This window comes from Micrasema longulum, unplaced genomic scaffold (assembly GCF_059751315.1).
Source record: "Micrasema longulum isolate JH-2025_06_02 unplaced genomic scaffold, ASM5975131v1 h1tg000689l, whole genome shotgun sequence".
NCBI lineage: Eukaryota > Metazoa > Arthropoda > Insecta > Trichoptera > Brachycentridae > Micrasema > Micrasema longulum.
The window spans coordinates 98,882-122,410 of record NW_028277885.1 but is presented as its reverse complement, the minus strand read 5'-3'; the positions used below and the strand labels follow the sequence as shown (position 1 = coordinate 122,410).

At 31.9% G+C, this 23,529-nt stretch overlaps 1 protein-coding gene across 1 annotated transcript; it reads right to left on the bottom strand.

Moving 5' to 3' along the window:
* Positions 1-1,783: 1,783 nt before the first annotated feature.
* On the bottom strand, positions 1,784-16,942 carry LOC148279646 (sodium/potassium/calcium exchanger Nckx30C-like). The gene is made up of 4 exons (XM_088229631.1): positions 16,927-16,942; positions 15,252-15,475; positions 11,445-11,577; positions 1,784-2,040 (listed from the first exon to the last, which is right to left on the bottom strand). The coding sequence occupies exons 1-4, from the start codon at positions 16,940-16,942 to the stop codon at positions 1,784-1,786; spliced, it is 630 nt and encodes a 209-aa protein (XP_088085757.1).
* Between the last annotated feature and the right edge of the window lie 6,587 nt (positions 16,943-23,529).

The following is a 23,529-nucleotide window of genomic DNA, read 5'->3' as shown; positions in this document are numbered from 1 at the left end:
GCAAACAGAAGCAAAAACTATTTATTCACTTGCGTAATCTAGTTAAAAAGCCATTATATTATAATCGTCATTATTTTTAAGGATTACCTAACTACCGACACCCTTCACACAAGTCCACCAATTAATTTCAAAATTATAAACTCTTAAAAGGCTGTGCTACAAAATTCCTTTACACGCGGCTATGTTACATCGTGTTACCTCAAGCAAAAGACAGAATATTCTGAAGTTCAGACATTTGAAAAAAACGTAGAGACATACTGTTCAATAATTCCTTTTATCTAATTGAAATCACTCTTACTCTTACAAATTTTCTTCATTTTTAATATTATTTCCATTTGTAAATACTCACTACAAACTACAAACCTTAAAATATCTTTTTTTCACTTAAATTTTAATTTTTAAACAACTTTCATTTATGTTTTCTTTTTCCTTCTCTTTTTTATACTTTCATGATTAACTTTACATATAATTGCTTTTTAATATGGAAACTTCACTGGTCCATTAGAATTAAGTCTAATTGTGTAAAATATTAAACTTTGTAACTGTACTGTATGTTTCCCGAATAAAAGAAAAAAAAAAACAAAAGAAATACAAATTCATAATTAAGCCGGTCATAAACTATAGTCCTTAAAATATTATCATCGCTTTCATTCTTATAATCATTCTTTGCATAGTAAGGGTAAATGTTTTTTTGTATTAAAATCCAGCATATTTATACACATTTTGCTTTCCAAATCCGATGTGAAAATGTCAATTTGAAGATTACAAAAAATATAACTTCATCATTTAAAATAAGAGAGATATATTTATTTATTTAACTTTTTGTACATAATTTTATTTGTTCATTGGTGGGCTTATTTTCAAATGGCAATTTCTTCCAACCAACCAATAAAATAAAAGTTTTATTTTTATAATTCAAGTTACATAACATATTCAATAGAAAAAAAAAGATTTAAAAGCTAAAGATACACAAAAATAGAAATAAACGTATTTGTTTATAAATTACCTTAAATCAAATCTATTACTCAGTGGGAAAAAAAGGAAAGAGGAAAAAGGAAAGGAGGAGAGATTAAGGGAGAGAAAAGAGATGTTTCTTCAGACGTGATTTAAACAGATATAATTTAGTAACATCTTTGATGGTGGATGGGAGATGATTCCACAGTCGAGCCGGATAGACACTATATGAGTTAGAAAAGAAAGAGGAATTGTGGATGGGTATTAAGAGTGTGCCTTGAGAATTAGAACGAAGAATAAACGTTGAAATTTTTTACGCAGGTATATAGGAGCGTTAGGACTATGAAGTACATTGAACAGAAGTGAGAGGGAGTGATAGTATCTTCGCTGTCTAATTTTGAGCCATTTCAGTTGCCTACGATAATCAGAAATGTGGTCATATTTCCTAAGACCAAAAATGTACCTTATGCATGTATTCTGAAGTCGTTCAAGTTTATCGAGTTGCTCACAGCTTAAATCAGTCATGGAAACATCAGCGTAATCTAGAATGGGTAGTAGTAATGCTTGTACAAGGGTGCATTTAGTATTAATATTAATGTATTCATATATCAGGTCCTGTATCATATGTAGACTCTTGTTACATCATAGCCACAATAGAGTTTACTATTTTAATTTAATCTTGTCACAGCGAAATGATTGTAAGTTCTTTCTACATTGCACGATTGTGCGAATTGTAACCTACCCCGCAAATCATTATTTCATTTTACCCCGCTGAAGACCGCTATGTTAAAGGACGGTCAAAGATGGATATGCTAACATGAACTGTGACTCACCCGACTGTGACGTCGAAGATGTTGCTCCCCACGCTGCTGGAGACGGCCATGTCCCCGAACCCCTTGCGGGCCACGATGACGGAGGTGATGAGGTCGGGGATGGACGTGCCCGCGGCCAGGAAGGTCAGGCCCATGACCTCGGGCGGGATGCGGGCCGTGTCGCCCACCACGTTGGCCCACCACACCATGAGATAGGAGTAGGCGGCGATCCACATTATGGAGCCCAGAAACGTGATGGGGAACCATCGCTTTCCTGAGGACAAGTTTGAGAATAATTAATGTGTGAATATTTTTTCAACTAGACGCTGATGTTGTCACAGAACACAATATTGTGAATAATGTTATAGATTGTCTATGTCTATGATTGTCTACTAATAGTGAACTGACATTTGTTGATAAATACATAATATTTCAAATTTCTGCCTTCTAATAACATACGAAATGATCTATCAAACCGCTCATACACGCGTTTGTGTAATATTCATGTAAAAAGTGAATTGAACAGGAATGTTGCGTCTCATAAAACGAAATAATACGTACCAAAATGGACACCAAGTCGTTGGAACAATAGGCATAATCCCCCAGTAACTACGCACGTGCGTTTCCAGAAATTATCATCATCATATCAATTATATCAATTATAACACTTGATTAATTTACTACAATGCTCTATTTTTTGTAAATTTATTGATATTATTTTAAACTTGCTAGAACTCCACTCGTCCATGCGCTTTGTAGCTGCTCGATTATTGGTTATCTAGCTTTAATTAATCAACTTTAAAATACCTAAATTTTGTAAATGGGGTCTAGAATTCCAATCTTCTATACGCTTAGTAGCTGCAAGACGTGTTGTAATCTTACTCCTTTTTATTACTCATATTTTTTTTTTTAAATATCATTAATACAATAAACTTATTTGTCAATTTTTTAAATGTGTGAATGGGGGCTGAATTTCTAACTGTCTATGCGCTCTGTAGCTGCAAGACGTCCTGTAATCTAGCTCTTATCTGTTATAATTTTTTATTGATCTTAATTGAAAACGAGGAACTAGAATCCCAAGCGTCCATGTGCTCTGTAGCTGCAAGACGTACTGGGATATTTATAAATTGTACAGCGCCCTTGAGGTGATTTTCACAAAAATGGCGCTATATAAATTATCCTACTAAATATATATATATATATATATGCTTGCTAAATGAAAATTCCATTTAAGACCAACAGACTTAGATGTACTTTTCACACAAAATTATTTCAAACAAATTATGCTCAGTTCTCTCCGTTAAGCTAGGGTTTCTTAGGACAGCGGTGCCCGTATTTTAACGGCCGTAGTGAACGGTGATGCGGCAGACAGCCGTCGTAACGACGACTAGAGAGTGGTTTCCTAGTGAAACGGTGTTAAATGGTGTTGATAACACCGTTTTCCTAGGAAACCACACTCTAGTCACCGTTACGACGGTTATCCACCGCATCACCGTTCACTAAGGCCGTTAAAATACGGGCACCGCTGTCCTAGGAAACCCTAGCTTTAATGATTTACACATAAATGCCAATAAATTGAGTGATCTTTTTGATGCGATTACATATCCTCAAAAATGCCAATAAACTGAGTGATCTTTTTGATATATTTAATACTTCGCCTGCGTTAATCAAATCAAAAATTATGTAAAGTACAATATAATAAGTAATGGCGGCCTCCGTGGTGTAGTGGTCAAGACGCTTGAAAATTAAAATGTGATTTTTCTCAAGCCTGGGTGTTTTGTGGTGTAATTCTCAACTGTTATTGGGCCTTCTGGCCAGTTGTGATACAAAAAAAATAAATAATTAAAATTAAAAACGATTTTAAAATTAGTCACTCTTTCGCCACTTAATTATTATATTGATGAAATAACCTTTCCATATTTGTATATATATACACATGTGCGTGCATTTTTTATTTCTTTATTTTCAGTTTTCTTATTTTAGATATTAAGTTACACTTTGTAGAAGTAAATTGGGTATTTTTAAATAACGCCTGTTGTATATTTTAAAACATGTTTTTATTACCTTACTTGCCACCTATTATTGTTTATGAACTGAATCATGTATTACAAATAAGCGAATTTGTATTATAAAAGCCCTATGAGCGTTTAATGTATAAAAAATAAAATTAAAAACACGACATCAAAAATACATACTAACAAACAACAAACAAACTATCACGCCGTTTTCCCGTAGGGGTAGGTGGAGATGATAGAACATCACATCACTCTGTCTTTGCATACAAACCTCGCTTCTTCTAAATTTATATTTATTTATTTAAACACTTTATACAGTTTGCAAACATATGCATAAGGGCGGGCATATTTTACTTTTTTTTTATTGTTATTTTTCTCATAAAAACAAAACACATTATAGAACAACATGACAGAGAGAGAGTCAGAAAAGTTAATGCATGCCACGGATTGGAGATTCTAACTGGGTGTCGAAAATAAAATATGATAATAAGGAATAATTTTAAAAAATATATTTATAGATGGCAACCATGAAGTTTCGCATAAATAAATTGTCTATGTTTTTATGAATGTATGTATGTGTATGCGCATGGGTGTATGTATGTGTGTGTATGTGTTGTGTGTATATATGTTTGTATATATGCGTATGTGTGTATGTATATGTATCAAAATGTGTATACGAATAAGTTTATATTTTATTTGTCTGTGCTCACTATTCATTTGTAAACTTTTATTATATATTAGAATGTAATTGCCTAGCTTGGAACGGGGTATGTACCCTTGTTAGCTCGGCAAAGTGAACGTAAAAATGTATTTTGATAAAAGGCGTAAATAAATAAATATAGTTTAAAAAAAAAAAATATATATATACAGTGGTTTTAATATATCGGTAAAAATATATATGTACATAAAATGTGTCTCAATTACATTATGAAGATAACTTTTATTATACGTAAAATAATAATATTATTCATGCTAAGTACTTGTTTTAGTGTAATCAGTTTTATTATTGTACATGTTAGTGAGGGTGAGTATAGCAGGGGCGAATGCTCCTTATAATCGATTACATGCAGCTTACCATATTTTTTTGACATCGAAAGTTATGTTTTATGTTACAGTATTATTAGGAAAAAACATATCACCAAAAAAATATATTACTTTTCTTGGGTAAGTAAATTTATATCATATTCCTTTATTCCATACAGCGACCAGTTGCGCCTCTATTGGCCAAAATTATTACTACTAGATTACACGAGATTACTCGGCTGACTTGAAAACACGAATTCAAATACGTCTTAAACCTAAAATTTTAGAATCTGGTTCGAAAAATTACACTTGCGATTACAGTAAAATCTTGCAGCTTTCATTTATGCAATTAGTCTTTCAATACTTCTTCATAAGGGCTAGTATTCTTTAAAATACATCAATTTGACTTACGACCGTCTAAGGTCGGTGACAATATACGCACTCGTTATGTGTGAGAAAGAGATAACGAATATATTTTGTATGTCTTAACACGGAAGTTACAATAATAAGTAAGTAATTGACAGTAATTGATCATACTTATGTTTCGGTGGTTTGAAAGTAAATTTGCTTTAAAATAAATTAATATTTTGATATTTTAATCGATATTTTAATCCATAATATAGTATAAATCCTTTAGTGGGTTTTTTTTTTTTTTTTTTTAAATTAATTTCATTCGATATTTCATTACTTCATTTCATTTTTTTTTGCACCACAACAGGCCAGGAGACCCAATTACAGTGGTGAATTACATTACAGAACAACCAGGCTTGAGAAAAATCACATTTATAATTTTTGTGTTCTCACCGGGAATCGAACCCGGAACCTTCCGTGCGTGAGTCAAGCGTCTTGACCACTACACCACGGAGGCCGCCATTTTAAAAAACAAAGATTCGCTAATTGTTTTTTAACTGTAATTCGTTTTTGTGCATACGATGACAGTTAAATATTGTAGGTTATTCTTCAGTATCCATTTAAACTTTAAAAATTAAGTTAGAGTTATGATAAAAACGTTACTAGTGTATAGTGTTAAGAATAAATATATTTGAAAAATTATAAAACGTAAAACTTATGTCGTTTTGTGAATAATAATGTGAAATAAAAGTCGATGAAACAATAATTCTTAAAACGTAATTTATGTTTTGTTTGGTGAACTATCGTACTCGGTAAGGAATACTTTAAAATTATTTAGTTTTTATCTTACTTACTAAGAAATATTGTTTTATTTCAAGACAAGTTGTAATAGTTAGACTTAAACAATATGCACCGGTACGCTTATTTTTTTTCCGGTTTTAATTATGAATTTTTCAGCGCTTCACCCAAAACACGTAATAGCTGCGCGGATGGGTCGTTACTTTCTAATGACCGGGGGCAGTTAATGTTTTGTTCGAGTCCTCACGGGTTCCAGTTTTTTTGACAATCATGTTTTTTTTTATGCATTTTAAAAAATCAAATGTTTGTTCATTTATTAAGAAATAGTGTTTAATTTCAAGACAAGTTATAATAGTCAGACTTAAACAAGATGCACCGGTACGCTAATGAATTATCCAGTTTTAATTATGACTTTTTCAGCGCTTCACCCAAAACACGTAATAGCTGCGCGGATGGGTCGTTGCTTTCTAATGACGAAGGCGGGGGTTCGAATCCTTAGAGGATTTCATTTTTTTATTGCAATTATATTTTTTTAAATTGTATTCTTTAAATCAATCAATCAAATGTTTGTGCTACATTAGAAAATATTTGTAAACTTATAATATTAGAAATCAAACACTGATTTTCGTCTACGAACACTGTTTTAGATTAAAACTTATTGCAAAAGTGAAGGCAAAAATTTTTGAGAGAGGTGTATGGAAGTCTAGGAATTCACATGGCTTATGACCCGTCTAAGCTGGTTTAAGTGGGCTTACAAACTGTGTAAAATTTACCATTCTGCCTATGTTAAAACATCCTCATTTTCTCAACTCTTCCATCTGTTGACTTTTGTGAAATAAAAGAGCTGAAACCTTTATCATGTGGGTGAGATTTATTCACCCACTAGCCAACGCCATCCACGTTCCCTTCTCAAAAATATTTTCCCTTTCCGTTGCAATAAATTTGGATTTAAATAACTCCTTAGGGAGGAAATCCAGCCTGGCTACAAACATTTGTACATTCTCAAAATATTGATTATTTTACTGTCTGTGTACGCATTATAATGTAAATTATTAATAAAGCTGTAGTTTCCTTGGAAAGAGGTGCCATTATCTTTCTCAATTTAAGTTTATTTTATTCTAAGACTCTACAATACGCATATATGTAAAAATAAATATGCTTTTTGTTCCAAATAAATAATTAAAAACACGTAGACTCGTAAGCCAATACTCGAAACATATTATTTTGTAAGCAATATTTTTAATAGTGAAAATACACCTGCATAATGTACTAATGAGAAAGCACGAAATTAAAGATCTTGGGATTGTTTTAGACTCAAAACTACTTTTTGAATCGCATATCAATAAAATTACCTCCAAAGCATTGAGCATGTTAGGTTTCATAATTCGAATGAGTAAACACTTTGATAATCCAAAGGCCCTTATTTCATTATATTATACATTTGTCAGAAGCCATTTGGAATACGCCTCTCAGATATGGAATCCCCAGTATGCCATATATATAAGTAGAATAGAAAATATTCAAAACAAATTTATAAAGTACCTTAAATACAAAACCGGCATTTCTTATGTATCTACTCTCACTGCCTCCACCTTCCATGGAATCATTTCTCTACAATACCGCAGAGTGTGTGCGGACCAACTACTGCTTTGCAAAGTTATGACAGGAATGGTTGACTGTACAGAGCTGCTTGGTTTAATAACAATACATGTGCCAGACAGGATTTGTAGACGGTACAACCTGTTTCATGTACCAATAAGTAAAACATCGTATGTTAAAAATGCTTTTTTTCGTAGGACTTTTTCAATGTACAATACAAAATTTAAAAATATAGATTACACAAACATCACTCTGTCAGATTTAAAATTTACACTCAAAATGTATTATGTAACTTAGTAGACAATAATAAATATGTACATCTCACTTCCCCTCCTTATCCTCTCTTCAAGCATTCTTGTCCTAATCCCGCCCAATTTACAGTAACTTAATGTTCTCAAAATTAATATTTAAAAAATCTTTGATTATTGAGTACATGAAAATAACATTTTTATATGTAGAAATTATTGTATTTATTTGATATGTAATATATTTTCTTTACTAACTTTGTATACTATGTGGAAATCTGTTATTAGTTCTGAGTATCTGTACTCTATATCTGTTTGTTTACTAAAAATATATATGTAGAACTGTTGATTTCCCTATTAAAATAAAATATTACAGGGTTTCATTTTGTTATCAACGAAACAGCACAATGGTAATTTCCACAGGGATCCATAAAAACTTATTGTAAACATTTTACACTAATTGAAAGCTATTATTTGAAATTAGAAATATGAAGAAGGATTTTTTAAATTTTGCAAAACTATTGTAATACCTTCCGCGAACCACAAAGCGGAAATGAAAGTTCCCCCAGTGTTGGAAACGTGATTTTTTTGTTCGGCTTCATTGTTTGCTTATGTCTACCCAGAACAGATTGGAAACTGGGTCAGAAGTTTCAACCCTTAACTACAATCGTCCAAGAAATATTACGTCCCCACCGTGTATGGGTCAATTTGGACCACAATTTTTATTAAAGTTTAATGTGTATAATAACAATATTTATATATATAATTCCTCTGTACGTTTGATGTCACAAAACTCTTCCTTAACGGCTAAACCGATTTACGTTCGGTTTTCAGAGAAATATAGATCTTTACGCCGTGCGTGTTCGTAGATATTGAAATCTTCAATCCAATATGTAAAAAAATAAGTAAGGAGCATAAATATTTTATTCATCGATCTACCAGGGTTACATTCGAGGAAAATGCATTTACAAAAAATGGAAAGATGTTTTTTAAGTATAAAAAAGTTTGTTTTTACATGTTTACAAAAAGCATTTGTTTTTTGTGGATCTTAATCAGATTCATTCCTTAAGCTCCTTGTAATTTCTACCCATTTAATTCTTTTTACTGAATTTTTGGTAATACTAAATAAATTTTAATTCAATACATAAAAAAAAAAACGTTTTTTACATAAATACACCCCTCTGTTGGTGAGAAGACCGTAGTTTAACGTTTGCAAAAAGAATGGCATATTTGAAAAAATAATATATTATATATTATAGATAGTAAGTTATAAAAATAAAATATTTTTATAACTTACTATCAATATTACATTTTATCAATTTTTTTTTTACTCAAAGTTTTACTTTTGATTTTGCATTACAGCGTGCTTTTTTGGTTTATACACATCTTGAAAAATCGTGCTCTTGCTATATTAGGCGGCCTTCGTGGTGTAGTGGTCAAGACGCTTGACTCACACACGAAAGATTCCGGGTTCGATTCCCGGTGAGAACACAAAAAAATTAAAGTGTGTATTTTCTCAAGCCTGGGTGTTCTGTGATGTAATTCACCACTGTATTTGGGCCTCCTGGCCTGTTGTGGTGCAAAAATAAATAAAATAAAATAAAAAATTAAAATTAAAATTATTACCATGTTTTCACTTACCTGTATTTTTTGTAAATGGGCGTATTGTAAAATTAAATAAATAAATAACAACGAACCAAAAAGCGATAAAAATCCAAAATTTACTCATAAAATTTACGCCTTTTATTTCATTTGTAAGTATTTTATTTAAGACACATGTATTTAAATAAATTAATAAGGTTTAACAATAAAAATGCCTCAATTTGGGGGCGTGTTGTAGCGATTTTTAACTTAACATTGTTTTGAGAATGTCCAAATACTTGCAGACTGGCAGAATTTCCTCCCTAGAAAGTTTTTTTTTTTAATTTGTGACCACAGAGAGGGAAATCATTTTTGAGAAATAAATATGAAGGTTTACAGGGCTTATGGACCTGTCATTGACTAATTTAAGTGGTCATTTTACACACTGTGTAACACTCACCATTCTGCTGTTAAAACATCCCTATTTTCTCAACTCTTCCATCTGACATTCATCCGGCTGAACCACATAATAAGGGTTTCAGCTCTTTTACTTCACAAAAGTCAACAGATTGATGGGCTGGGGAAATGTAGATGTTCAAACATAGGCAGAATGGTGAAGTTACACAATGCGTAAATTGGCCACTTAAACCAGCCAATAACAAGTCATAAGCCCTATAAATGCCTGGACCTTCATATTCCCTTCGCAAAAACGTTTTCCCTATCTGTGGTCACAAATTTAAACTTTTAACTTATTTAAATATGTTATTGTTATCGAAAACATTTTTCACTTTGTGGTATGACATTTTACACTTATTTGTTTATAAATTTGTATAAACCACTTAATTTTATTTATTTTTAATTACACTTCGACCGGTTTCGAGGTTACTAACTCATCGTCAGGAATTTAACTAACTTATAATTACACGCGTTGCTATTTATATAATAAAATATTGTATGAAAGAGACAGAAAATTGAAATAAAGAGATAATAATAATAATTTTTCAGAATTCGCAAATCATCTTATATCTGAAAACCATGAATTCAATCAAGAAACGTGTGTAGAAATTTTGCATGTCAATAAAAATGGTTTTCGTTTAGATAATTTAGAACGATTAGAAATTAGTAAAGCCATTAATCAAAAACTTCAAATAATAAATAATCAATTAAATTTAACTTCGAGTCCTCTTTTAAAACTATTCCCGTTATGATTTATTTTATCTTCTTTCTCTCTCTTTCTTTCAATTTTCTGTCTCTTTCATACAATATTTTATTATATAAATCGTGTAATTATAAGTTAGTTAAATTCCTGACGATGAGGTAGTAACCTCGAAACCGGTCGAGTGTAATTTTAAAAAAATTAAGTGGTTTATACAAATTTATAAACAAATAAGTGTATTTTAATATGTTTCAGTTTTGGCTGAAACTAAAGCAGAAGCCGCAATTCGGTTTCAGATTAGGTTAAAAGTTAAAACTCTTGTTTTGATCGGTCACTAAAAAATGAGTTGTCAATGGGCTTTTTTTACTCATACATAGTAGTTACGGGTTAAGTCTTTGATAAAACAAATAGTGTAGCACAGTCCGGCTTCAAGATGCTCAAACTTTCTTCGGGACAATTTATCACAAAACTGCTCAGTGTAAATAGGTTATCAAAAGCCGTCAAACGTAAGAGCGCAGTTTTTATTTTCATTAAATTTTAAATCACTTCAGTGATGTAGAAATTCTAGACTATAGAAAGAACATAAATACACGTCAGCAAATTTTCGCAAAATTAACAAATTTGTTGTTTTATTACACTGTATACTCAGAATACCACACATAAAATTTAAAAAAAAAAATAATTTAATTCTCGTCCGTAATATAAATTTACCATCTAAACAGTTACAACAAACAAGTGTGATTTTCCTCAAGCCTGGGTTTTCTGCCCCTGCGATTTACCACTACTCTTTAGCAACGCTTTCATTACCTCCTAGAGAGCGTCTTGAATGGCACTGTTGTCTTGGTTGAGGTGAGAAAATACAAATAATATTTCGAGCATGGTGATTATTATAAAGGCTCAAGGGTCTCACCTTTGGGCGTCCTGGTGTCAGGTAAGGTAATCCACAGCGGAAAGATGATAGGGGCAACGAGAAGATAAGTAAGGCGCTTCTTCCACCCCTGAGGCCAGGACATGTCCAAGGGCGCTGGGGGTGGCTCGTCATCCTAAATAAAAACAGGCTATTAGGAAAGATATATAAATGATACAAAATACATACATATTGTTACTTTGGGAAATAAGCAATGGTTATTTTTATATTACGATGTGTTGTGGCCAGAGGTTCAATTTACGCGATGATTATCCATGTCAAGAAGAGGTAAATTAAATCGATTTATTGACTGCACATTTAATTGAATTTCGAATCAAATGTGTAGTTGAATCCTTCGCCCAGATATGGCGGGATCGTTTTCGCTTGGTCAGTATGATCGCGCTCGAGGCAGATCCGTAGTGCGAACGAAAAAACAGGCGGACTTAATAGTTTACGTTTGTTCACGCTCTGGCTTGTTCTGCAAGATTGATTTGTTCTTCAAGATTTTCATCGCGCATTGTGCTCATTAAAACTATACAAATTACCACATTGAAGTGCTCAACAAATAGCGGATAGAAGTGGACCACCATTGGATATTCAAAGGTCAGTTTTCTTTATCCTTTCTTGACGGGTAATTATTTGTCGTGTTTTGAACTGCTGGCCGTAAATATTGTATGACATTTTCTATTGAATATGAGAAACTAAACACATAGCTTAAAAAAGTGTTTATAAAATTAATGTACTATTTACACGTACCGGAATTTATTATACACGATGTTTGTATTGTACCTTGGCCCATCTCTAATATTTCATGAATGGAATAAACTATTACTTGGTACATTATTAATAAAAAATAAAATAATATTTAGGAGTATTCTAATTTTACTGTACTGTGTAACACTTCATGCCTTGATGCCCGAAATCCTCTAACTCAGTCCAACCAAGTCACCGAAAGGGTCGAGAGTTTCAAATACCTGGGAGTATATGTTTTTTTTTCTGTCTGGTAGACATAATTATTTTGTAAATTATCCAATCGTCAGACTACACTGACTCGGAAACGAGTATGGAGAAGTTGGTATGCTTCGATTGCAATTGTCAGTTTTTAAATCATGAATCAGCGCCTTGAATCAGTTCAACATCGTTTTATAAGAAAAATTGCATGGAAGATGGGATTGGAAAGAGGAGACTATTCATATTCTGATATGGAGAGGTTTTTAAGCATATCAAGTCTTGAAAAACGCAGATGCATTGCAGATATAATCTGCATGTATAAAATTATGAACTGTCTCATTGATGCCCCTGAAATTTTGCAAAAGATTCTTTTTAACGTTCCCACCCGTAGACTAAGAAATAATGAAATGCTTTTCCTCGGTCACTACAGGACCAATTATGGTGCACAGTCGCCTTTGCCCAGAATGATCAGGCGGGTGAACGATCATCAAGATCTTGATTATTATGGTGTAAGGATGTCTTTCTTTACAAATCAGCTAAAGAATCTGTATAGTTAGCCTATGCTTTTTACTTAATCTAAAAAATCTATCATCTGTCTTTGCTGCTTATTTCTGTTCCTTATATTTTTTTATTCCTTTGTAAAAATTTCTTTTAATTGTAATGTTTATAATGGACTTTGTCCGTAAATAAATAAATAAATAAATAAAGTAAAAATTCTTGCGGTGATAAAATCAAAATAAACTGCATTATTCTAAAGCCGTAAAAATCACTCTGACCTTTTCTATTTTACTTACCTATACATTAATAATACATTTTGTAAACTTTTTTATTTTTCCCTAGAACTGCTATTATTTAGCGAACACATTTAATTATGTACCAACCTACTTTGACGTATTGTGTGTTAATTTCAGTTGTGTTCGTTTTTTTCCGATTTAAAAATGAGCACTAAAAGTAAATCAAAATACAAAAAGTTCTACGCCATTCGAAAAAAAATATTCTGCTCTACGAGATATTATACTTACTTTCGTGTTGCAAATTTTATTACAAGCCTTTAAAATGAAATGTCAAGTAGACGAAAGTGAGCATTTTAAACACCGTCCTACAGAATAAGATGAATACATTATTGATTAGTTTTTTTGTAAAATAATGCAAGAAAATACATTTTTGACTAATTTGTTGTGTTATCGTGTAGTCTTCAATAAATAAAAAATACAATTAAAAATAACTGTCGTTATCATTGTCATACTGAAGGTTAAGTGATCATTTGAATGCTTCAGGGACAATTAGTTCAGTTTTCCAAATTAGACAGTTTGCAACAAAGCACAATTAAAGAAAATATTTCATATCAACCTTGCCAAGAGTTAAAACCAAAACTTCGGGCATGGTAGGCGAACGTTAATAAAACTGGGAGCTTTAACAGGTTTTTGTATGGTTCTAACTCCTATAGTAAACAATTTATCCTAACCCTTTTTTTCTATGATATATTTTGTTTCTATTTAAATTTATTTCAACAGAGAGGGAAAAAGTTTTCGAGAAGGGAATTTGGAAGTCTAGGCATTTACAGGGTTTATGACCTGTCATTGGCTGGTTTGAGTGGCCACTTTACACACTGTGACAGGTCATAAGCCCTGTAAATGCCTAGACTTCCATATTCCCTTCTTGAAAACTTTTTCCCTCTCTGTTGAAATAAATTTAAATACGAACAACTCCCTAGGGAGGACATCCAGCCAGTCTGCAAGCATTTGGACATAATCAAACATTGTTATTTTGTTTCTCTTTAATGATAAGGAATATTTTAATGTTTTTTTTTACTTTTTTTATTTCTTTTTTTATTTGCTGTAAAATAAAAAAAGTACGTCCTTATCTTTTACGAAATATTTTTTTCTCATTCTCATATTTTTCAAAAATATTATGCCTATTTTTAATTGAAGCAAAAGTTCATAAACATTTATTGTAACCTCACGAGCAGGCCATGCCTTTGTGGGATTTTTTTGTTTACTATTCTAACTGTTAATATGTTTTTCATGGTTATGTAATTATTCTTTATTTTTTTAATACTCTGTTTTACCTCTTATGATTATTGTAAAAAAAAAACAAAAAATTAGTAAAAAAAAAAAATTATAAAAAATCCAAAATTTATCATTGAACTCATATTTTCTGTTCATTTACGACTTTTAACCTTAATAAAATATGTTCTTTTTAAAGATAATAAACATATTGCACTAGAAACAGCTGAGTGGAAGACTGATTCAGCAGTACACGTTATAATTTATTTATTTTTATTTGGGAAAAAAACAACAGTGTTAACATACTTTTATATAGAAAATAAGAATACATATAAACAAAAATTGGGAAAACAGTCAATATAAATTTTCCACAGTGGTGTAAGCTATTGATTAAGTTCAATATCGGTATAAAAAAAAGCAATTTAATAATTAAGAAATGTTAGGCACTTAGAAGTTGCAAATAAAATAAAAATACATATATTTATACACAGTAATAAAAATAAAGTAAACAGAAACAAGATAAATTTTAATTTAAAGGATAAGGAAAGAAAAGTTTTATGAAAATAATGTAAGAGGTACAAAATATGATAATGAACATACGAGTACATACATAATTACGGACATCGTATAACTAAATTACCACAGATATAGTGTATTATCTATTCAGTGGTTATTACGATAATCTTGAGACATTAAATTTATTGTTCTGTTGGTATATGCAAGTAAAGTCGTCGCCAAATAAGAATGCCTACATCTTTCACTCTGCGGTCAGCAAAGGCATTCTTTTCTGGCGATGAGTATACCACTTAGTTTCAGGTGTCCTATAATGAGTTAAGCAATAATAATGTCTCACTATGTCTGGCGGGTCGGGCGGTATGCCGTTGGGCAGGTCGCTGGCGTTGGCGGACGCCGTGCTAGCGGTGGACAGCGCCGCGCCGCCCGCCGCGACGCCGGCCGCGCCGCTGGCGCCGCTGCCGCCCGCGCCGCCGCTCACGGAGCCGCCGGGCCGCGTCGCGTCCAGCAGTACCTTCAGGGAGGCGATGGCGTGCAGCTGCGTGGCCTTCTCGTCGACCTTGCCTGAAAATTTACCACATTTACACTATCGACAATTGCAACAGATGGAAAATTATTTTGGGAAGAAAATACGGAATCCAGCATACAGGCAATTTTCATTCTATATTTCAATGTTAGGGTTCGAAGGTCGCAGTGAGTCACATCTTTCTGAAGAGTGTGATATTCAAACATTGGCAGAATGGTGAATGTTACACAGTGTGTAAATTGGCCACTTAAACCAGCCAATGACAGGTCATAAGCCCTGTAAATGCCTAGACTTCCATATTCCCTTCTCAAAAATATTTTTCCTCTCTGTTGAAATAAATTTAAATATGAATAACTCACTAGGGAGGAAATTTAGCCACTCTGCAAGCATTTAGACATACGCAAACATTGTTGAATTAACTACCTGGTAAAAGAAGAAGTATAAAAATAGGGAAATTGTTTTCAGGCGTTGCCTAGTAGGTGATTTGGTTCAGCCGGATGAATCTCACCCACGTGATAAAGATTTCAGCTCTTTAATTCACAAAAGTCAACAGATGGAAGAGTTGAGGAAATGTGGATGTTCAAACATGGGCAGAATGGTGAATGTTACACCATGTGTAAAGCGGCCACTTAAATCAGTCAATGACAGGTGATAAGCCCTGTAAATGCCTAGACTTACATATTCTCTTTTCAAAAATGTGTTCCCCTCTCCGTTGAATTAAATTTAAATATGAATAACTCCCTAGGGAGGAAATCCAGCCAGTCTGCAAGTATCTGGACATACACAAACATTGTTGTAAAAATATGAATAACAAAATACAAAAATAACGAGATACGTTCTTGACATAGCTGCGATAAACGAAATTTCACGATCAACGAAGGATTTTTCAAGGAACTGGAATATTAAATATTTTTCAGCTGATTCTGATTCTGATGTTTACACTACTAAAATGTTATTTTTCATGCAATTTTTTCGAATATTTTTTATATGTGTGCCATATACTTACATCTTAAACACTTAATGTGAATTAATTTTTGTTATTAATTTTGAATATTTGTTAAAACTTTTTTTTTCACATCGTTTTGTTTATTTTATTTACAATTGTTTTTAAAATATTGCTTTATTTGTACTTACCTGCATTATTGTTGTAAATGCCCTTTGGGTGTATTTTAAAATTAATAACTGAAAAATAAATAAATGAGGAGCGGATAGGGTGTTGCTGATGATGAAACATGAATCTCATTTTTCAAAACACTGCGGGCAAGTCGCTAACTTTGTTTCTCGTGATAAACAACTTGAAAGTGTATGAAAAAATCTGCCATGAATACTCTCATTAAAAGAGGGGGAGAGACAAGCTAATGAGACCCCTACTTCCACCGCCTACTAGCCAACTGAGCACCTTCCCCAGGCTGAATAATTTATAGCGGACAATCAACGTAATGAAAAGCGGAGCGCTTTTAAAATAGTTTGACAGAAATGAGAAGATTACCCTCAAGGACCGACATACAAGCAGGGGCGCGCAACCAGAGAAAAATGGGATTAAAAAATTTGGTTCTGCTTTTAGATTGTGTTTATTTGATATCAATTTTTTTTTTCTATAAGTCGAGAAAATCTTATCGGCCAAGAGGCCGCCGCCAGAATTGATGACCATACGCGCCCGATTTATGGCATTTTTCTATATTCTTTCCAGAACTAAATTAAAAGTTGTATTTCTAGGTCATAAAACGTAAGTACGCGACCTAGAAAAGGTGGTAATATCTTAATTCCTAAATTAAAAACAACTACTGCCCGACATCATTATACTTACAGAGGAATATTTTTCTTTAATGAAATGTACAAAGATAATAAAAAGTACAGTCAGGAATACAATATACGTAAGAAGTGAAAAATTACGTCTATAACTCTTATTTATGTAACACTGATTGAAAACGTCGTTTATATCTTTTTTGTAATTTATTTATGTTATCCTAAAAACATTATTAATTAAAATAAAATGAACTATTGTAAGACGTCACTCTCCATTATGTACACAATAATTGTTTATTTCTTTTACGTAATGGGAAACGTTAATGTAAATATATGTATTTGATTAATGTAAAAAATTGTATTTAGTTGTGATATTTTATTTTTATTTGTTATTAATAAAAATAAAAAAACGAAACTTCCGGCTCTAGGTTTTCGCATTCATGACGAATATTCTCTTTGAAGACTTCAAGGGTCTAAAGCTTTTTAAAAAAGACTCTTGACTTCAAGAAACCCCACAAAAAGAAGTCTGGAATGGTTAAATCGTGTGATCTTGCCGGCCAGTGCAAATCACCAAAACGAGAGGTCGCTTAGACCCGGAAATACAGTCCTCAGAATATCGGTTGTGGCTCGTGCAGTATGCGTCATTGACCCATCCTGTTGGAACCACATGTTTTCCAGTCCCAAAATTCTCAGCCAAGACCGCCAATTGATGCCCAATTGCGTGGTATAGTAGAGTTTGCTGGTTAGTGCAATTAGTGTCTTGATGAAGAGACGGGTACGTCTCAAAACCGGTAGACATAGAAAAGTTGTCAAATGTTCCATACAAATAAATACTAACTTGTTCGTATTCACTTCTCAAAAAATATTTTTCTTGTCTTAGTTGAAACCACTGGGACCAAACTTATTTTTTTTTAGTTTAATAGACAAAAAAGTTTTAAGTATGTCAAAATGTTAGTAAGGCCTTTCAACGCACAGATTTCTATATTCCCTTCTCAAAACGCAAACATTTGGACATAGTAAAAATATTGTTGAATTAAATAACTGGTATTAAAATAAGTGTGAACATTGGAAAATAGTTTTCAGGCATTGCCTCTTAAGGTAAATTAGTTCAGACAGATGAATCCTCACCTACATGATAAAAGTTTCAGTTCTTTCACTTCACAAAAGTTAACAGATGGAAAAATTCAGGAAATGTGAATGTTTAAACATAGGCAGAATAGTGAGTATTACACAATGTGTAAAATGACAACTTTAACCAGTCAATGATAGTCTAAAAAGTCTGTAAATGAAAGTACTTCCATATTTCCTTCATTAAAACGTTTTTCCTCTGTGTTGCAATAAATTTGAGCAAACGTACATATCAAGGTATATTTATTATTTTTTGGGACAGTGAGTTATAAATACGTATTTTCTAATAGTCAGTATAGTTTTGAAATCAGAGTCTCTATTTAACTATAAAACAGGTGAAAAATCAAACTCAACCGAAATTGTGTTAAAAATCCCCAGCTTGTTCACAAAAAATAAACGTAAGAACAATGTTCTTAAACTAATTAACTAATAGTTATATCGTGTATTTTAATTGTTATTTATTAAAAGATAAATTCGCATGCTTCCACACCCCCTGCCTTAATATATATTCAATCATCTTCCAAACTTTTTTATTTCTAGCTTTTACCCGTGGCTTCGCTAGCATGGTATTCGGGAGAAATGAGTTAAGTAGTTAATTAGGTATGTCGTTTATCAATAAGAATTTTCTTGACGAAATAATATACCTTTTCGACACAGAAAGTAGCTTGTATCAATTGCCGGTCGATTAATCGTGCTACATAACTAAAACGAAAAGTAAAAAGTAAAGTAAAGTAAAAGTAAGAGGGAGTCAGAGAAATTGTTGTCCGATGTAGAAGGGCGTAAGCTGATTTCTTGTTTTACTAGTAATGACTTAGGATTTAGGATATAGAGATTTTGGTATTATTTATGTTTTCATTGTATATTTATTATATACTTTTAAGACTGAAAAAGCACACATAATAATAAAACTGTAATTACTTTTTAATATTATTATAAAATATATAATTTACTGTCTTAGAACTGGGAAGCTATCTCTAGTTAGGAAGTTTTGATGAACCACTAGCAAAAATAAAACATATGTACGAGTATGTTTACTTTTACTACCTCATTAATTTGTTGTATAAATAATTCATCGTAAATTGCTGTAAAAAATATGCAAAAAAAAAAAAAAATTATAAAAAAATTAAAAATTAAAAAACCAAACTAACCATAGACAAAGCAAGTCAACTATTGAAATTTAAAGGATAAATTTCAAATTGATTAATTTTGACATCCCACCTTATCGCCCACTCATTTTCAAATAATGTTGCTCATTTTCCACATATTATATATATTTTTTTCTTTTTACTTTTATTTATTCGGGGTGGAAAAACAAGTAGGGTGTTTCAATGGCAATGCGATTTGAATTTGAAAAAAAAAACCTTTTGTCATTTAAACTTTATGCACGCCGAAAGGTAACTAATTTTTCTTAATGGTAAAACCAAAATCATAACACTTTCCACCGGTTAAATACATTTATAGATGTAACGTTCAATGTGGGTTCACTGGGTATCAACTGTTGAATTTCGTCAACACGTATATCTATGTAGGTACAATTTACTTTTTGTTTAAATGGGCCTACTCTGGCGCTACATGGCCATCCTGGCAACACCGCGAACACGGAAACCGGAAACAGGCGGATTGCACAACGCCGCGATAGGAGAATCAGAAGTCGTTTGTCTACGATCGGCTTTGGTCTGAACCATCTGAATGCGCTGTCGCTCCCTATAACCCAACCCTATAATTACCCGCATATTATAAACCTTGAGTCACGGTTAAATTCATTCAGTGTTTGTATTTTAGTATATGATAACCTTTGTGTAATGGCATTGAATTTCATATTCAACTAGCGGACCCGACAGACGTTGTCCTGCCCGAAGCCCGAACGTTGGCAAAACACTTTTCATTTATAAGTAGGTACCTGGATACTTGTTTGTGATTAAATTCCAAAACTAAAAATTGTTCATGTTCAAATATTGAATTCAAGTAAGTACCTTGGTACTTGTTTATGGTTGAATTCCAAAACATAAAATAATTATTTTTTCAAATATGGCATTCTTTTTACAAACGTTTTTTCGATTTTAGAATTTTCGATATTGTAAGGATTATATAAGTATGAATTGATTAATGAAAACTTTGTTATGAATTTACACATATATAGTTGGATAATTTATAAAGCGCCATTTTTTTGTGAAAATCACCTCAAGGACGCTGTAAAATAAATACATTTCCCAGCACGTCTTGCACCCACAGAGCGCATGGACGATTGGGATTCTAGTTCCTCGTTTCCAATTAAGATCTATTTGAATTTTTTTAAAACCAACTTAACTTTAAAACACAGTTCTATATTTTATTACAGTATATTGTATTTTTTTAAAAAATTTATGTTGTTAATACACTCATCTTTTTATTTTTATACCAACTATACTTCTTAACACTGTTCCTTTATTTTGTTCCTTTATTTTATTTCTTTATATTGTGTTTTTTTTTAAATCTATGCTGTTTATATACTCATCTTCTTTTTTTATACCAACTTTACTTCTTAACACCGTTCTATCTTTTGTTGCTTTATATTGTATTTTTTAAATTTAATGTTGTTTATATACTTATATTTTGTAAAATTTTCATGTATTTAAAAGCCTTATGGGCGTGAAAAAATAATAAAATAAAAATAAATAAAATAAAAAATTATTAGAGATAGGAGCTTGATTACAGCACGTCTTGCAGCTACAGAGAGCATGGACAGTAAGAAATATAGCCCCCATTCATACATTTTGAAAATTGACAAAGAAATTTGGTGTATTAAAAAAAATTCAATAACAATAATATCAATAATAAAAAAGAGGAAGATTACAACACGTCTTGCAGCTACTAAGCGCATGGATGGTTGGAATTTTAAACCCCATTTACAAAATTTAGGTATTTTATAGTTGATAACATTTACACATGGAAACTAGATTACCAAGTCGCGTCGTGCAGTTACAAAGCGCATGCACGAGTGGAATTCCAGCAAGTTAAAATGATATCAATAAAATTACAAAAATAAACGTAAACATAGAGCATAGTAGTACATTTAGAAAATAATAATAATAAATAAATTTAGTTAGAGACCCTTCTTTATTTACATTTTAGTCAAGATTGAAATGTCACCATCTAAATATTTGAGTTACTTTATATAAGTGCTAAATAAATAAATAAATTTGGCGAGTGTTCATGCCAAAAAGTAAATAATATAACAATATATGTATCGATGCTGATATTTTTTGTGACAATGTATGTAAATTTAGGTCAAAAATTTTAGAAATTTTGAGAGAAGCAGATATTTAACTTTATTATCAAATACATATTTTTTCATTTTAATCTTTTACTTTTATTATATTGAACATAATTTAAATTATTGTATTAAGTGTAAAAATTTTTTTTTGGTGTGTGCATGAGTGTCTTACACTAATATACAAAGAAGTTTGCAATATTTGTGTACATACTGTTTGTTTACCTAATTAAATAAATAAAGCACTGTTTCAACCTTGAATATATCTTCTCTTCAAGACCGTCGAAATAAATCCGAGCCATAGTCCTATTTAAAACTGTCAACTCACTGTAAAATTAAATATCCTAACTAGAAACCTCAGACAAAACTAACTCTTTCATACCAATAACCATATAAGTAACTGTGGTTTTCATTCCCCTATGCGCAGAATTCTTAGGTCTGCCAACAAACATACCAGTCTTGATTTCTTTGATAACAAGTTGTCTTCTTTCAAACGATCACTGAATCAAATTCAATTATAAACACCTCTTCCGCTTCCACTCCCACAAAGTCTACTATAAACAGTTGAGTTTCTTTCTACTTTCTACTACTATCTAATTTTTTTATAATAATTTTCAATGTATAAATGTGTCCAGAAAAATGCCCAATGGGCGTATATATATGTATAAATAAATAAATTATGATTAGCAAAATTAAGATAGATGTCTGAAGAGAAGCTTTTGTAGATAGTACCTATTATCTACTACCTACCTATCTACCTAGATATCGCCGCTATGTGGCCTACTGGCTGCTTGATAATTCCAGGAAGATGGATTATACACATGTGTCGTTACAGAAGGATGATGCCTAATTTTCCAATGACTTGGTGTCCATTTTGGTCCTTATTGATCATTTTATGAGTTCAATTAACTTTTTTACATTAATATAAGACAAACGCGTGTAAAGGAGAAAATATACAGGCGCCGTGGCGCAGTTGGTTAGACGGCCGACTGTGAAACTGGCGTCGCGGGTTCGATTCCCGCCAGTTGCAAGAAAAATATCCATGAAAGATTTATTTCTCAATTGGTCCGGGCGTTGTGGTGTATTTTTCATTACCTCCTTCCATATTCCCTCTATCCCACCTGCTGACAAGCCTCAAAATAGAGGCTTAGCGGGTTATTCCTTAGATTATTTTTTTTTTAAATACCTACATTAAAGAAGAAAGTTATCTAAGCTCTGTTTTTCGATCCTAGGCAATAAATTGCGTTTTAAGTTTGTAATTAACAATGCTTTAAAATTTGTTATTTTTGGTATTTACTCCTTAGTCTCATTGAGGGGTGTGAAAATTTTTCTTGACCTATTTTTTTTTGCTACAAAACGTTTGGTAATCCCTGCCAGTGGATATGCGGAGAATTGCGTTCTACAAATGAAGATATTTCTACATTTTCATTTATTTTTATGGAACTGACAAATGGGGTCCACTTCGTCAATGCTATTGTAAACTATGTATAACTTGTATTTCCATATAATTTATAAGCACAGTCGTTTGTGGAAATGATATAACTTTTATTACGTGCAGACTGATTACTAAGCCATCCATTCCAGGAACTGATTGAAAGAGATGTACTTGATTTCTTTAGCTAATTTGCTAGCAAAATATGTTATTTTAGTTATGAACACATGTATGTTGGATAATTGTGTTTTATAAAAAAACATTTAAAACTAAATGTAGGGAAAGGGAAAAGGGTCCCCTCAATGAGGGTGATATGTTCCCCCCACAAGGGTTATTTTTGTTCCCTATATATTGATATGGAAAATGTCATTAGACATACCACGAAAGTCATAAATAAAACTCTTATTTAATAACCAAAAAAGATTTATTAACTTTAAACTATATATATATATTATGATTGTAGGAAAGAAAAGAAAAGATAACATAAAATAATTATTTATTTAGGCTTTCATTATCCAAAACTTGCTTTTTTTTCG

Excerpts from the sequence above, each read along its gene's own strand:
- LOC148279646 (XM_088229631.1), bottom strand. Across the intron at positions 11,578-15,251 it reads CGCCCGACCCGCCAGACATA|GATGACGAGCCACCCCCAGC; the intron begins GTGAGACATTAT and ends GTTTTTATTTAG. Across the intron at positions 2,041-11,444 it reads TGACACCAGGACGCCCAAAG|GAAAGCGATGGTTCCCCATC; the intron begins GTGAGACCCTTG and ends ACTTGTCCTCAG.